This window comes from Bubalus bubalis, chromosome 19 (genome assembly GCF_019923935.1).
Source record: "Bubalus bubalis isolate 160015118507 breed Murrah chromosome 19, NDDB_SH_1, whole genome shotgun sequence".
NCBI classification, from domain to species: domain Eukaryota; kingdom Metazoa; phylum Chordata; class Mammalia; order Artiodactyla; family Bovidae; genus Bubalus; species Bubalus bubalis.
In genome coordinates this window covers 52,570,191-52,586,124 of record NC_059175.1, presented here as the reverse complement: position 1 = coordinate 52,586,124, position 15,934 = coordinate 52,570,191, and the positions used below count along the sequence as shown (strand labels likewise).

Sequence of the window (15,934 nt, the reverse complement as noted above, 5' to 3'; positions counted from 1 at the left end):
AAATTTGAGCATTACTTTGCTAGCATGTGAGATGAGTGCAATTGTGTGGTAGTTTGAGCATTCTTTGGCATTTCCTTTCTTAGGTATTGGAATGAAAACTGACCTTTTCCAGTCCTGTGGCCACTGCTGAGTTTTCCAAATTTGCTGGCATATTGAGTGTAGCACCTTCGCAGCATCATCTTTTAGGATTTGAAATAGCTCAACTGGAATTCCATCACCTCCACTAACTTTGTTCATAGTGATGCTTCCTAAGGCCCACTTAACTTTGCATTCCAGGATGTCTGGCTCTAGGTGAATGATTACACACCATCGTGGTTATCTGGGTCATGAAGATCTTTTTTGTATCGTTCTTCTGTGTATTCTTGCCACCTCTTCTTAATATCTTCTGCTTCTGTTAGGTCCATAGCATTTCTGTCATTTATTGAGCCCATCTTTGCATGAAATGTCCCCTTGGTATCTCTAATTTTCTTGAAGAGATCTCTAGTCTTTCCCATTCTATTGTTTTCCTCTATTTCTTTGCACTGATGACTGAGGAAGGCTTTCTTCTCTCTCTCTTTGCTACTGTTGGGAATTCAGCATTCAAATGGATGTATCTTTCCTTTTCTCGTTTGCTTTTTGCTTCTCTTCTTTTCAAAGCTATTTGTAAGGCCGCCTCAGACAGCCATTTTGCCTTTTTGCATTTGTTTTTCTTGGGGATGGTCTTCATCCCTGCCTCCTGTACAATGTTACAAACCTCCCTCCATAGTTCCTCAGGCACTCTGTCTATCAGATCTAACACCTTGAGTCACTTCCACTGTATGATCTTAAGGGATGTGATTTAGGTCATACCTGAATGGTCTAGAGTTTTTCTCTACTTTCTTCAATTTAAGTCTGAATTTGGCAATAAGGAGTTCAATGATCTGAGCCACAGTAAGTTCCTGATCTTGTTTTTGCTTACTGTATAGAGCTTCTCCATCTTTGGCTGCAAAGATAATCAACCTGATTTTGGTATTGACTCTCTGGTGATGTCCATGTGTAGAATCATCTCTTATGTTGTTGGAAGAGTGTGTTTGCTGACCAGTGTGTTCTCTTGGCAAAACTCTATTAGCCTTTGTCCTGCTTTATTGTGTACTCCAAGGCCAAATCTACCTGTTACTCCAGGTGTTTCTTGACTCCTTACTTTTGCATTCCAGTCACTTATAATGAAAAGGACATCTTTTTTGGGTGTTAGTTTTAGAATGTCTTGTAGGTCTTCATAGAACTGTTCAACCCTAGCTTCTTCAGTATTACTGGTCGGGGCATAATTTTGCTCAAAAGTGCCTAATTTTTTCACACATGTAGTTTACGTTATAGCTGCAAATTTTTAAAAGAGAACACGATGATGTGATGTTTCATTTTCCATCTCACCACCTAACACACTGCATTAGAACATTTAGTTTCTTGCAGATCATTTAGCTCATGACTCACCCACTAGCCTACAGATATTGTACCATTGACCTGTGCACACTACCACCCCTATGGCTTCAACACTCCATTTTCCCCCACAGATCCAGCCACGCACTGTCTCACTCATGGATATGAATGCTACAGGTATAACCAACTACTGAATCTCTAATGAATGTCTAATGAATTGAAACTTATTTGGGGCATAAATGAATGGTGGAGAAAAAGGAAAAAGTTGCATGAAATTTACCATACTTGAAATTTGGTCAATTTACCCATACCCTGAAATTTACTCTTCTTCTTGGTCAGAAAAGAGTGGGTAATTAAACATGGAATAAAATTCAACAGTCTGCCCATTCTTATAACAATTATATTTCTCTCCAACAGAAGTTTAAAATAGAACTGAAAGAAATACTCATTACCTCACTTAATCACTAAAGAATTTCACAAGAGTCTAGTAATTATCTGGTACCCAATTCATTATCATATGTTAAAGTTTTCTTTAACATACCTAACATTTTGAATGCCTTTTTTAAGCTGTATTTTTATGATTTGTTTTGGAGTGTTTCTAAAGGCATGTGTGTGTAGGTATTTATGCATACACACATATTCTCCTGGAAAGCTTATAGTAAATATTTAACTAAAATTGTAATAATATCCATAAATAAATATGTAATCAAGCCCTTAAAGCAAATATGAACACTGAAAAATGTTCCATTATACAGTCAATGTTTGCTTTCTATCTTTTTAATCAGCACATAGTAGCTCCATTTCTGAGATCAGGTAGTAGTATGAAATATTTTTCCCATGATTTACCCTATTCTAGGTTGAACTGCAAACTCTATGGAATGATCCTTTGGACTATATTTATAAAAGATCATAATATTTAGAAATAATTTGAATAGCTTAGAAATTATACAGGAAGTCAACTCCAAGTATTCCGATTCTGAAACATCTTGGTGTGACTTTTCACTTAAGCTATGAGCATTACTTCCCCTTTAGGATAAAAAGTAATGATTCCCATGCATCATTCAATCATCCTAAATCTTAGTTTCCATTTCTCTTTATTAATAGGCAATTGGGAATAAACTAATAGAGAGTTAAATAATATTTATATTATTTACTTCCAAAAATGTTTGATTTATATTCAGTTTAACAGACATGTATATAATAATGGAACAGAGATATTATTTTCATAAATATGTTATTCATTCTCATAATAAAGTTAGCACCCCTTTAAAAACTGATTCTTTTAATTTTGGAAAGGACTGAAATCTATTAGTTACTTAATTTTGAAATTATTAAATGCTACATATAGTGAAACTAATATTATTCTATATGGATTAGCAGTACTTTGACATTTTAAGATACTTGACATATGTGTTCCTATAAATTATTATTTTATAAAACACACTATAAAGGGGAACTGAAAGAAACAGAAAACTCACTGATGCAACAAGGATGGTTAAGCTCTTTGGGGGTAAAGGATACTAGAGCTGTAAATCATGAAGAATCAAATGCCTTATAATTTGAGTACTAGACATCTAGAATTAAACTAGCACCAGAGCCTACAGGTAAAATGAAACCAGTGCCATATACTCTTTTCAATGTATGGGAAAACTTCTGAGGAAAAAACAATTTTTTTGAGGAATAAAAGCATATGAGAAAATTTGCTTAAAGTTCCTAGTTTTGTGAAATACTATTTACTCTTCTTGTTATCAAAATCTGGCAGCATTTGACTATAGCAACTTAAAGTTGTGCCACCCTAATCCCCATATTCCATACCTGTGAGAAATATGAAGTATTTAGTGAAAATCCATTTGGGGAATTTGAAAAAGTTTAGGAGCAGGCTTATTTTAAATTTTTATGTCCCAATGGAGCTTAGAGGATTTAATTTGAGGGCTATTCTATTTTGTAATAGGAAAAGCACCTACTCTTTTGAATGATAAACTCAAAGTTATGGTTTGACTTGCAACAGAGAGAAGTGCAGAGACACTGACAGACTTAGTACCATTTTCCTAAAATATAGAGTAAGTGGGAATGTAAGAAATAGGGAGAAATTCAAAATCTGCAATTCACAAAATAGAATGATTAAGAATGAGATGACGTGTGGGGGTGAGAGCTTGTTTCAAAACTACTCCTGATTAAATTAGATAGCCGATGGGAATTTGCTGTATGGCTCAGAAAACTCAAACAGGGACTCTGTACCAACCTAGAGGGGTGGGGTGGGGAGGGAGATGGGAGGGAGTTTCAAAAGGGAGGGGATATATGCATACCTATGGCTGATTCATATTGAGGTTTGACCGAAAACAGCAAAATTCTGTAAAGCAATTATTTTTCAATAAAAAATAAATAAATTAGAAAAAAACCAAACTACTCCTGATTGATCAAAGCCACTTGTCTAGTATATTCTTCCTGTTGAATACACTAGACAACTGGATGCTGTAAAGGAAATGGTTCTTTCCTTAATTTTAATCTATTATACTTCACAATAGACCCTACCACATAACCTAATATATCCATGTTAATACGGTAATTATATAATCCCAATGGTTTTTTGCTGGGAGTATACGTGCCAGAATGAGGGAATATCAAGCTACTAAGTGGCCTGACCTTTTGGTCTTGTCTGGCTTTGTGGCTGAAAGCATATGTGGCTCTAGCTGCATCTCATGCAGAATAATGACAGAACGATCACTGGGGCATGAAACCACAACCTGTTGGGAGCTAATCATGACCATTAATCTCTGCCGCACTCCTCTAGGCTTTGAGGCTAGGAGCAGTGACAGAAAGAGATTTCATTTTGTTTACTGAATATAAATGAATCCCAAATCAGCTTCTTAGTAGAAATGGAGAAGAAAACAATATTACAGGTAACTAATTTTAAATTACATATTGTGTGAAATTTCATATTGAGACTCACTTCTATTGGGCTATATTTGATCTTTTTACTGCAGTCGTCCCATCTGAGGACTCAGAGGATATGTATCTACATTGCTAAGTTCTTATCATCAAAGTCCTCAGGCACAGACATCTGAGAGCAGTTTATGGAAAGTAAACTTTCCTGATATCCTCACTTGAAATAAATTATGTCATGAAACTAAAAAAAAAAAAAAGATTTAGTTTTTTTGTTTGTTTGTTTTTTTACTTTTTACATTGCCTTTCTAGTAAAATCTTAACCATGAGATTACTGCATATATCTATACAGAATTAATGTTAGCTTGCTGCTTCTAAATTCCATTGATAATATCTCTTGCCAACAATCCAGAAGAGCTGTGCAGACTGAAAACAGGAATCATAAGACCTTATAACAAAGTGTTTTTTAATAATAAAACAATGGGAGAATTTTTCTGATATTTGAAATCAATGTGAAGTTGGTGGATAGGGCTGTTCAGTATTTGGGAAAGAGCTAGAAGTACATTAAAAAGAAAAATTTAGCAAGCATTTTGACTATGTTGGTGTCTAAATTAAAGTTTTGTGTTAGGTACAATAACTTTATAAAAACTATGTAATATTTGTTACTCACTGCCACCATCATCATTCACACATACACACATACACAAACACACACACAAACACACACACACCCTCAGAGGAAAATAATAAACACAATGAAGAAGAAGCTTGTTGTAGAAAAAAGAACTGGATTTTGCTTAAAAATTTCCTGATTGGAGACCTGACTGTCCCTCATAACTCACGTAAACTCAGACAAGTAACTTAACCCACTGAAGCCTCAGTTTCCTCACCTCAAATGTGAAAGAACTGAACAAGGTATTTTAGTGGATAAGCTGTCAAAATGTTTATTCATTTAATAAAACTAATTGCCTAAATATTTAATTCCTGAATTTTAATTTCTGAATTAGCTATATTAATGATTATTCACATCTGCACATAATGTGAGCAAATCCATCTTATTTCACTAAAGCTTTAGTATTGTCCCACGTTGTTTTAAATATATCAGGTGATAGAAATGTCACAGATGCTATCAATACTTCAATCACAACCTGAGAAAGTATATAGACACGTGTCTTCTCAAAGTACTCACATTTAATTCTCATTGTACCTATTGTTTTTCCTAACTTGCAATTAAGTCTATGAAACATACTCATCAAATTCCAGGTAACGCCAAATTACAAGAAAAAGTCAACTTTAAAAAAAAAAAAAAAAAAAAAAAGGCTCCAATTGGGCAGCAAGCCTTCAAGATGGAGCAGAAGAAAGACAAGAAGCCTAAAAAATCAACCTGGAAGTTTAATTTGGAGTTTACTCATCCAGTAGAAGATGGAATTTTTGATTCTGGAAATGTTGAACAGTTTCTGTGGGAGAAGGTTAAAGTGAATGGAAAGACTGGAAATCTTGGGAATGTCATTCACATTGAACACTTCAAGAATAAAATCATAGTCGTTTCTGAGAAACAGTTCTCTAAAAGGTATTTGAAGTACTTTACCACGATACTGGATGCTTGGGGCTGGTGCACTGGGACGACCCAGAGGGATGGAATGGGGAGGGAGGAGGGAGGAGGGTTCAGGATGGGGAACACATGTATACCTGTGGCGGATTCATTTTGATATTTGGCAAAACTAATACAGTTATGTAAAGTTTAAAATAAAATTAAATTAAAAAAAAAAGAAAAGGAATTAGAATTTACAAAGGTGAATATATATATAACCTGAAGCTCTTGCTTTAAGAAAAATGTTGATTAAATTTCCATCTGCTAAATCAATAAAATTTGATGTCACAAGCAAAAAAAAAAAAAAAAAAGAAATACCTTAAAAAGAACAATCTTCATGATTGGCTTCCTGTGGTTACATCTGACAAGGAGACTTATAAGCTTCGTTACTTCCAGATTAGTCAAGATGAAGATGAATCTGAGTCTAAGGACTAGATGATGCCATCTTTTATAGGGCTTTGCTTGCTAATAAAACAAATTAACCATACTAAAGAAAGAAACATCTTGAAATGGACCTTTAGCTTATCAGTAGAAAAAAAAAAGACATTACTCTGTATGTTAAACATTCATCTTTTTATTTAAGTGTATGCTTGTTTATATGGTACTGGCCTTCCTTTAATACTTTCTTATATTTTTATTGCAGTATAGTTGATTTACAGTGTTGAATTAGTTTCAGGTGTATAGCAGAGTGAATGAGTTATACATATATCCACTTGTCCTTTTGTCATATAGACCATTACACAGTATTGAGTCCAGTTCCCTGTGATATACAGCAGTTTTTTAGTTACATGTTTTATGTATGCTAAGTTGTTTCAGTCATGTCCAACTGTTTGGAAACCCATGCACTGTAGCCTGCCAGGCTCCTCTGTCCATGGGATTCTCCAGGCAAGAACACTGGAGTGGGTTGCCACTTCCCACTCCATCTGTTTTATGTATAGTAGTGTGTATATGCCAGTGTCAATCTTCCAATGTACCCTACTCCCCTGTATCCCCTAGTAATCGTTAAGTCTACATCAGACTTCTCTTTTATAAATAAGTTTTTCCCCTTCCCCCCTTTAAATACTTTGTATAAGCAATATTTAAATAGCTTATAGTTAGTGGAATTTCTTTCAGGATGTATGTAATATACTAATTTTACAGATGTCCTCAGGTTAAAAGTATACAGTGAAAAAAGCACAATTTGGGGTGTAACTATACAATAAAATATTTAGATTTGAAAAAAAAGAAAAACATGCAGAATAACCTTGAAAATATCGGAATCATAATTACATGTGAATATAAATTAAGGGTAAATGTAATAAACATAATAAGCCCCCTCCTTCTCATCATAGCTAGTTATTACTGAATCCTTTGTACCAGGCATGGATTTAAGAGGTATGTGCATGCTGCACTAAGCTGCTTCAGTTATGTCCAACTCTTTGTGACCCCATGGACTGTAGCCCGCCATATTTCTCTGTCCATGGGATTCTTCAGGCAAGAATACTGGAGTGGGTTGCCATGCTCTCCCCCAGGGGATCTTCCCAACCCAGGGATCAAACCCAAGCCTTTTATGTGTCTCCAACATTAGCAGGTGGGTTCTTTCCCACTAGTGTCATCTGGGAAGCCCTTTTAAGAGATATAAATCATACATGATAGCATGAAATTCTACATTAGTCCAACAACTTTTAATATGTTTATATCAATAAAATAACTACATTTTGAAACAATAATCTATCTTCATAACTTAAATGTTTGGGCTTGGGTAAACATTGATTATTACGTACATTTTACAAAAATTTAAGACAGGCTCATATGAGAGAAAATCAGATAAAACTACTAAGTAAAAAGACTTAAGCCATGTATAAAAATTTTAAACAACTGCAAAAAAGAAGAAAAAATATCTGTCAGGGTGTTATGGTTATGTGCAACCTGAGATCTGGGAGAACTGAAAAAGTGTTAGCCTCTCAATCATATCCAACTCTTTGCGACCCCATGGACTCTAGTCTGCCAGGTTCCTCTGTCCATGGACTTCTCTAGGCAAGAATACTGGAGTAGGTTGCCATTCCCTTCTCCAGGGGGTCTTCCCCTCCTAGGGGTAAACCCGAGTTCTCTTGCATTGCAGGCAGACATATCTGGGAGAACACTTAAATGCAGCACAGCCTCAGTTGTCAATGATAAACATTTAAAATCACCGGTAAGAATCAACTCCAGAGGTGCTTCTACTAGAAACCAAACCATCAAATCATTCAGGAAAACTTCAGAGGCATATTCAGTCTGAAGGATAAGCTCAATATGAGAGCTGATTGATGACCTTGATCAAATACATACCAATAAAAGTGAATGACGGTGGAAAATATGGCCCTTGCCTGTCTGAGTATATAGCTCATTGGAGGCTCATTATACAAGCTTCTAGTCATGAGTGGTGATAGGGTGAGTTCTCTTCTCACATTCTTGATTCCAGCTTCCAATTCAGCTCTTGAGAGGCCTGAATCTGCTCCTTCTCACACCATGAACCTGTTACTCACTACATCCTCACTATGGCCTGGCTCTGTCCCTCAATACAGCCCGACTCTATTCCTCTCTGTGGCTTGACAATGTTCCTCACTACAGCCTGACACAATTCTAACTACAGCTTGAGCCCGTTCCTCATTCAGCGTGATTCTGTTCCTCACCATGACCTGACACTGCTCCTTTGTGTTATCCGGCATATGATCATCTCTACTGGATTAGTGCTATCCTCTTGAAAGATGTTCAGAACCAGAGTGAAAGTCTATCTGAGATCAGAATAGGTAAGAAATTTATGAATAAGATGGTAAAGATTTCAACAGTACTATATCAGAGAACCTAATAAAATTTTTGGAGGATTTACTTTCATTTGGGACTGAAAGAACACTTCCCCTTAACATGTACACACCAACCTAGAAACACTTTTTCTGTGTGTTTCAAGCACTGGTACATTGGTTTCATGCTAAATGCTTGAGATATTAAAATATATCATTAAAATTATTAAAGATCTGCTGGTAAAACAGGTTAACAGGTGAAATGGAATGACAGACAATGACAAGATAAATGCCAGTCTTTGAATGAAATCTATTTACAGCTTTGCCCTTTACACAATGAATTTGAAGTAACTTACAAAAAATACAAAAAATGTTTTAATAATTAAACATCTATATAAAATGATAATTAAAATATAATTAGGATCAAGCAAATATGATGCATCTATACCAATGCAGACGACTGATAGGTCTTGCTCTTTGTATCTCGTGGTCAAGCAAATGAAACAAAATAAACAAAACAAAAAATAATATGGTTGTAATTGGGCATAAGTTATAGAGTGAATCAAGACATAAAATTTAAATTTTACACATTGCTTCAACATTCCAATCCTTTGATAAATATGATTTCTTCCTCTACGCTTTGAGAAAGAATGAGTGGTACCCAGTTACACGTCTCTTGAGTCAAGATCTCAGAACACAAGGATGGTATGTAGAACATTAAATACAGATTTATACTCTTTGTGTAAATCTTTGTGTAAAACCACAGAAAAGATTGTTGTTCAGTTGCTAAGTCATGTCTGACTCTTTGGGATCCCATGGACTGCAGCATGACAGGCTCCCTTATCCTTCACTATCTCCTGAAATTTGCTCAAATTCATGCTCATTGAGTTGGTAAGGCTATCTAACCACCTCAACCTCTGCCATCCCCTTCTCCCTTTGCCTTCAGTGCTTCCCAGAATCAGGGTCTTTTCCAATGAGTTGGCTCTTTACATCAGGTTGTCAGAGTACTGGAGCTTCAGCTTCAGCATTAGTCCTTGCAATGAATATCCAGGGTTGATTTCCTTTAGGATTGACTGGTTTTTAAAGTATAAATAGTGATTTGCTTGTATGGATTGCCATTTTCTATTATTTTTAAATTTGGGAGCACCATATACTTGTTTGCACCTCCACTGAAAACAAATAATCCTATCTTCTACAGACTACAATATTCTGGACTATATTTGTATAATACACATGCCTTGGAGTGAAAGATAAAATACATTTTGAATATATTTGACTTTGAATATTTAATGTACATTTTGAGTAAATTAAAAATTTGACTAGCCAGTAACTTTGATGTTAAGAATAATTGTTCTAGAGTGTTTGTTAAATAAGAAACATGTGTTTCTTGAAATGAGACAAGATATCTTAATTGAACCAATACATTCAATTCAATTAAGCACCTCCTCTTTGGTGCTTAAGTTTTAAGAGTTTTAAGAGAAAATAAGTCAGGAGGAATACATATTTCATCTCATGGTGACATCCTCCAAAAATAAATAATCAGGGAATTGTTATATCTTCAAGGAGAATCATGTGAGAGCTAACTGTGGAATGATTGCTGCTGCTGCTGCTGCTAAGTCGCCTCAGTTGTGTCCGACTCTGTGCTGCCCCGTAGAGGGCAGCCCACTAGGCTCCTCTGTCCCTGGGATTCTCCAGGCAGGAATACTGGAGTGGGTTGCCATTTCCTTCTCCAATGCATGAAAGTGAAGTTGCTCAATCGTGCCCGATTCTTAGTGACCCCATGGGCTGGAGCCTACCGGGCTCCTCCATCCATGGGATTTTCCAGGCAAGAGTACTGGAGTGGGGTGCTATTGCCTTCTCTGGTGGAATAATTAAGTAGAAAATTAATATGCTAGTTTCAGGGTTTCAAAGTCAAAGGTTTCAAAGGTTTAATTAACATTTATTAGTTTTGTGTTCCTTATCAGGCATGGAGTATCTAAAAACCCAGTTTTCATAGTACCTGCTGTACGGTTTTTTGTAATGAATTTAGCATTTATGCCAAAGTAAGTGTCAATAACATCAGTTATGGTTCTCATCATTAGTAGTAGTAGTAGCAGCAGTAGTAGTAATGTGCATGCATGCTCAGTCATGCCCAACTCTTTGTGATCCCATGAACTGTAGCCCACCAGGCTCTTCGGCCCATGGGATTTCTCAGGCAGGAATATTGGAGTGGGTTGCCATTTCCTTCTCCAGGGAATCTTCCCAACCCAGGGACCGAATCCACATCTCCTGTGTCTCCTGCCTTGGCAGATGGATTCTTTACCACTGTGCCACCTGGGAAGCCCCAGTGGTAGTAATAGCAGCAGTAAATAGTAAATGCTAAACAAACATCAATTATTATTGTTATTATTATCTGAGATGGGAAGAAAATGGGGCAAGCAATTATAAAGGATTCGCATTATGATCTTGTGGTGAGAATTTTTTATCACTGTTATAGTCTATATACTATGTCATTTAAAATTATAGGTGCCTTTTTATGTAAATATTTAATCCAGCTGGATTTAAGCCTGTATATGGTATAAGGTAAGGATTTAACATTTTTATTCCCCAGAGAAGACTATTTCCTATACCTTCTACTAAATGGTTCAAGTTTTCTTCATTGGTTTATGATGCCACCAATATTACATCACAATTTTATATTTACATGGTTCTAGTTCAGAATTCTTCAGTTTGTTCCATTGGTTTATTTACACATTCTTATGCCAATTCCTTGGACTGCAAGGACATCAAACCAGTCAATCCTAAAAGAAATCAGTCCTGAATATTTATTGGAAGGACTAATGATAAAGCTGAAACTCCACTTCTTTGGCCACCTGATTTGAAGAATGGACTCATTGGAAAACACCCTGATGCTGGGAAATATTGAAGGTGGGAGGAGAAGGGGACAACAGACAATGAGATGGTTGGATGGCATCACCGACACGATGAACATGAGTTTGAGTAGGCTCCAGGAGTTGGTGATGGACAGGGAAGCCTGGCGTGCTGCAGTCTATGGGGTCACAAAGAGACACGACTGAGTGACTGAACTGAACTGATGCCAATTCCACAACCATTTTCATTGTGTAAACTTGTAGTCTATCTTAATGTCTGTTAATAAACTATACATTCTATAGTCTACTATAAATGAACTTCTTTGTTTGAATATCATACTTGTGGCAACCCCTCATTTGGTGAAAAAAAGTTATTTAGTGAAAGAAAGATAATTTAACAATTTTTTGTTTTGCTTTTCAAGAGCTCATTCACATAATGTAGGTTACTCTTTTGATAATGTAAGCAGTTGTACAAAATTCTTTTTTTAATTTTATTTTATTTTTAAACTTTACAATATTGTATTGGTTTTGCCAAATATTGAAATGAATCCACAACAGGTATACATGTGTTCCCCATCCTGAACTCTCCTCCCTCCTCCCTCCCCATACCATCCCTCTGGGTCGTCCCAGTGCACCAGCCCCAAGCATCCAGTATCATGCATCGAACCTGGACTATAGCACAAGTTGTTACAGAAATTATATTACATAAACATATGTTAAGACAATTGGAGAAGGCAATGGAACCCCACTCCAGTACTTTTGCCTAGAAAATCCCATGGACGGAGGGACCTGGTAGACTGCAGTCCATGGGCTTGCTAGAGTCAGACAGGACTGAGCAACTTCACTTTCACTTTTCACTTTCCTGCATTGGAGAAGGAATTTGCAACCCACTCCAGTGTTCTTGCCTGGAGAATCCCAGGGACAGGGGAGCCTGGTGGGCTGCCATCTATGCGGTCACACAGAGTCAGACACGACTGAAGTGACTTAGCAGCAGCAGCATAGCACAGTAGTAGATAAAACAAGTGATTGAAACTTTTATTCTATATTTTGGTTATGGTTAAAAGTTTAAATTTTATATATTTGCAATTTTTCTCATAACTTTAACTGTTTTCAGAGGGAACTACTCTTGAAATGTGAAAGCTAGTTTTTGGGTTTTTGGTTTTTTTTTCTGTAAATATTCTAGGAACACAGAACATGCCTTTATTTTCCTTCAAATGTCTATGATTTTTTCAGTAAGTATGCATTAATACTTCACTCTCAAAGATCAAGATCAAACATATGCAAGGCTTTTAAGTTCACAGGTGATTAGGCTTATTGCTGAATCTATTTCCTTCTCTGTCTTGCCAGATTTGATTGTGGCCAAACATATTACAAACTGAGAGATGCTAATTCAAAGAGACATTTACAAATTGGAGAAGTAATCACAAGCACACAGCACAGTTGGGAAAGATTGCATGTGGGTAGGTTAAAAAAGGAAGCCAGAACTCACAGGCAGAATATGCTGTGAGTAAAAAGAAAGAAAAAAAAAAGTATTATAGTACACAGGATAGAGATTTGGTAACTATCTTTTCAACCAAGCATACTGAAAAGACAATTTGTTTTAAACTCTCTTTCTTCCTGAAAGTAGAATGCTCACTTGGCCAGCACTGAGAACTTGAAATCAATAAACCACTGGAAGAAAAGTATTAGTCCTTGGTAACTAGGTTTTCTGACATTATCTCCCTATGTTTGATGGTGGCAGGGCTTCTGGTATTCCCATAAATGCCTTCCACCAAAAAGCAGAGATGAGAAAATAAAGACAAATACAAAACCAAACAATTTTGTACAAGGGGAGGAAAAGTTCACCCTACTTCAGTATACATGATTTTATACTTTTCTACCTGATTACTAACAGAAATCAGGATTGCAAATGATTGGTACAGAGATAAGAATGATGCATAAATTTCTGAGTCACATAGACTAGAATCTTAAATAAAAATTCCAAGGGAGTCAAAGAATCAACCTATGCAGAAAAGATCTCACTATCAACTATGAAACTGGTATAAAATTTCATAGCATTATTTATCTAACATTGAAACATTCTAGTTAGCATGGATTGAAACATGAAAAGAGACTGTGAGCAATTTTTCCAGGTAAAATAAGATGGTGTCTGCTACAAAGTGAAAGGTCTCTAAACTTGTTCTTATATCAATAGGAAGACTGAATCAGTTCAGTTCAGTTTAGTTGCTCAGTTGTGTCCAACTTTTTGCAACCCCCTGGAGCACAGTAGGCCAGGCCTCCTTGCCCATCACCAACTCCCAGAGCTATCCAAACTCATGACCATTGCATTGGTAATGCCATCCAATCATCTCATCCTCTGTCATCCCCTTATCCTCCCGCCTTCAATCTTTCTCAGCATTAGGGTCATTTCAAATGAGTCAGTTCTTCGCATCAGGTGGCCAAAATATTGGAGTTTCTGCTTAAACATCAGTCCTTCCAATGAATATTCAGGACTGATCTCCTTTAGGATGGACTGGTTGGATCTCCTTGCAGTCCAAGGGACTCTCAAGATTCTTCTCCAATACCACAGTTCAAAAGCATCAATTCTTTGGTGCCGAGCTTTATTTATAGATCAACTCTCAGATCCACATGTGACTACTGGAAAAACCATAGCTTTGACTAGATGGACCTTTGTCGGCAAAGTAATGTTTCTACTTTTTAATATGTTGTCTAGGTTGGTCATAACTTTCCTTTCAAGAAACAAGCATCTTTTAATTTCATGACTACAGTCACCATCTGCAGTGATTTTGGAGCCCTCCAAAACAAAGTCAGCCACTGTTTCCACCATTTCCCCATCTATTTGCCATGAAGTGATAGGACCAGATGCCATAATCTTAGTTTTCTGAATGTTGAGCTTTTCAGTAAAATTTTAGTGTGTGATCTCATATTTACTCTGTTAGCTGGTGTTTACTTTCTAGGACCCTGCTTTTATTAATGCTGATGTCTAAATCCTTCAGTATTAACAAATCATTAATAGAAAACTGGAAAAGAAAACTGATTTTGAATATGGACATAAAAGAATATGTAAGAAAAAGAAAGAAGAATGTTATGTATATTGGAATATGCTATGCTATGCTATGCTAAGTCACTTCAGTCATGTCCGACTCTGTGTGACCCTAGAGATGGCAGCCCACCAGGCTCCCCCATCCCTGGGATTCTCCAGGCAAGAACACCGGAGTGGGTTGCCATTTCCTTCTCCAATGCATGAAAGTGAAAAGTGAAAGTGAAGTCGCTCAGTTGTGTCCGACTCCTAGAGACCCCATAGACTGAAGCCCACCAGGCTCCTCCATCCATGGGATTTTCCAGGCAAGAGTGCTGGAGTGGGGTGCCATTGCCTTCTCTGATATGGGAATATACTGATACTATAAAACATACATAAACTGTATACTAATTTAAAAATGGGAAAAGCCAATTTAATTCATACTTTATCACTGAAGGACAAAAAGTCTATATGTTTACAAATATATAAAGAACATCAACTTTTATTTTTAATTAGGTCATCAACTAATTATCTACAACTTTACATTACCTTTGCTGCTGTTGTTCAGTCACTAAATCTTGTCTGACTTTGCGACCCCATGGACTGCAGCATGTCAGGCTTCTCTTCCTTCACTATCCCCTGGAGTTTCTCAATATAGCTAACTTTCAAAATGTCTATATTTTAAAAAAATCTTTTATTTAACAATAAATATTAATAATTTCTTTTAGAGACAGATTACATTGGGTGTATTATAAAAGTGACATCTGAGTAGTCATTATTTCCCTTTCCAAAGTAATTTCATGTATTGAAGATAAGCCTATCAATTATAAGGCTAGTATTTTTCTGTGTGTGTGCGATTTTATATGTGTGTACATTTATTAAATACATTTTACTATACACTTTAAGGAAAAAAATTCCACATGGATTGACAAATATTATAGACAGATATACATGTATACCCAAATATTTTGTTTAATTGTTTTAAAGGCATAATAAGAATCAAATTCTATGACAGTAGGATAAACTAGTTATTGGTTTATCAGTTTCTCATGACAGTGCATATCTCATAGTTAAAATTTTTTCTTTCCAAATATACCAAGAAAAACATAACTAAACCTTCCTCAGTGAGGACAGAATCAAAGGAGGGAAAAACAAGTATCTCTGATCATGACTGGAGAACTCTGAATTGGCTTCAAAGAATCAGTTTTCTACACAACTAGTCCTAAAATTAATTTGCTTGCTGAAATTGTGATATAGTCATTGGCATATCCAGTCTTTAGACTATTTTTGACCACATTGTGTCTAGGCCTGGGCAAGACAGGCACCAGTAAGCCTATCTTGGTAATGAAAACTCAAGCCCTGATCTTGAGAATCTTACATGTACTGAAGAAAAGAGACAAATGAGAAAATACAAGACATCAGATCCATGGTGGTGCATAAT

At 36.2% G+C, this 15,934-nt stretch overlaps 2 protein-coding genes across 6 annotated transcripts in view; one reads left to right on the top strand and one right to left on the bottom strand.

The window, feature by feature from the left end:
- The window catches only part of CDH18 (cadherin 18), a 1,275,757-nt gene that overhangs the window by 1,219,468 nt on the left and 40,355 nt on the right, over positions 1–15,934 (bottom strand). The gene's annotated exons all lie outside the window — the stretch shown is intronic.
- LOC102407494 (60S ribosomal protein L22-like 1) lies at positions 5,364–6,301 on the top strand. Its single transcript, XM_045163643.1, has 2 exons — positions 5,364–5,863; positions 6,175–6,301. Exons 1-2 carry the CDS (start codon positions 5,514–5,516, stop codon positions 6,299–6,301), a joined length of 477 nt encoding a protein of 158 aa, XP_045019578.1. The 5' UTR covers positions 5,364–5,513.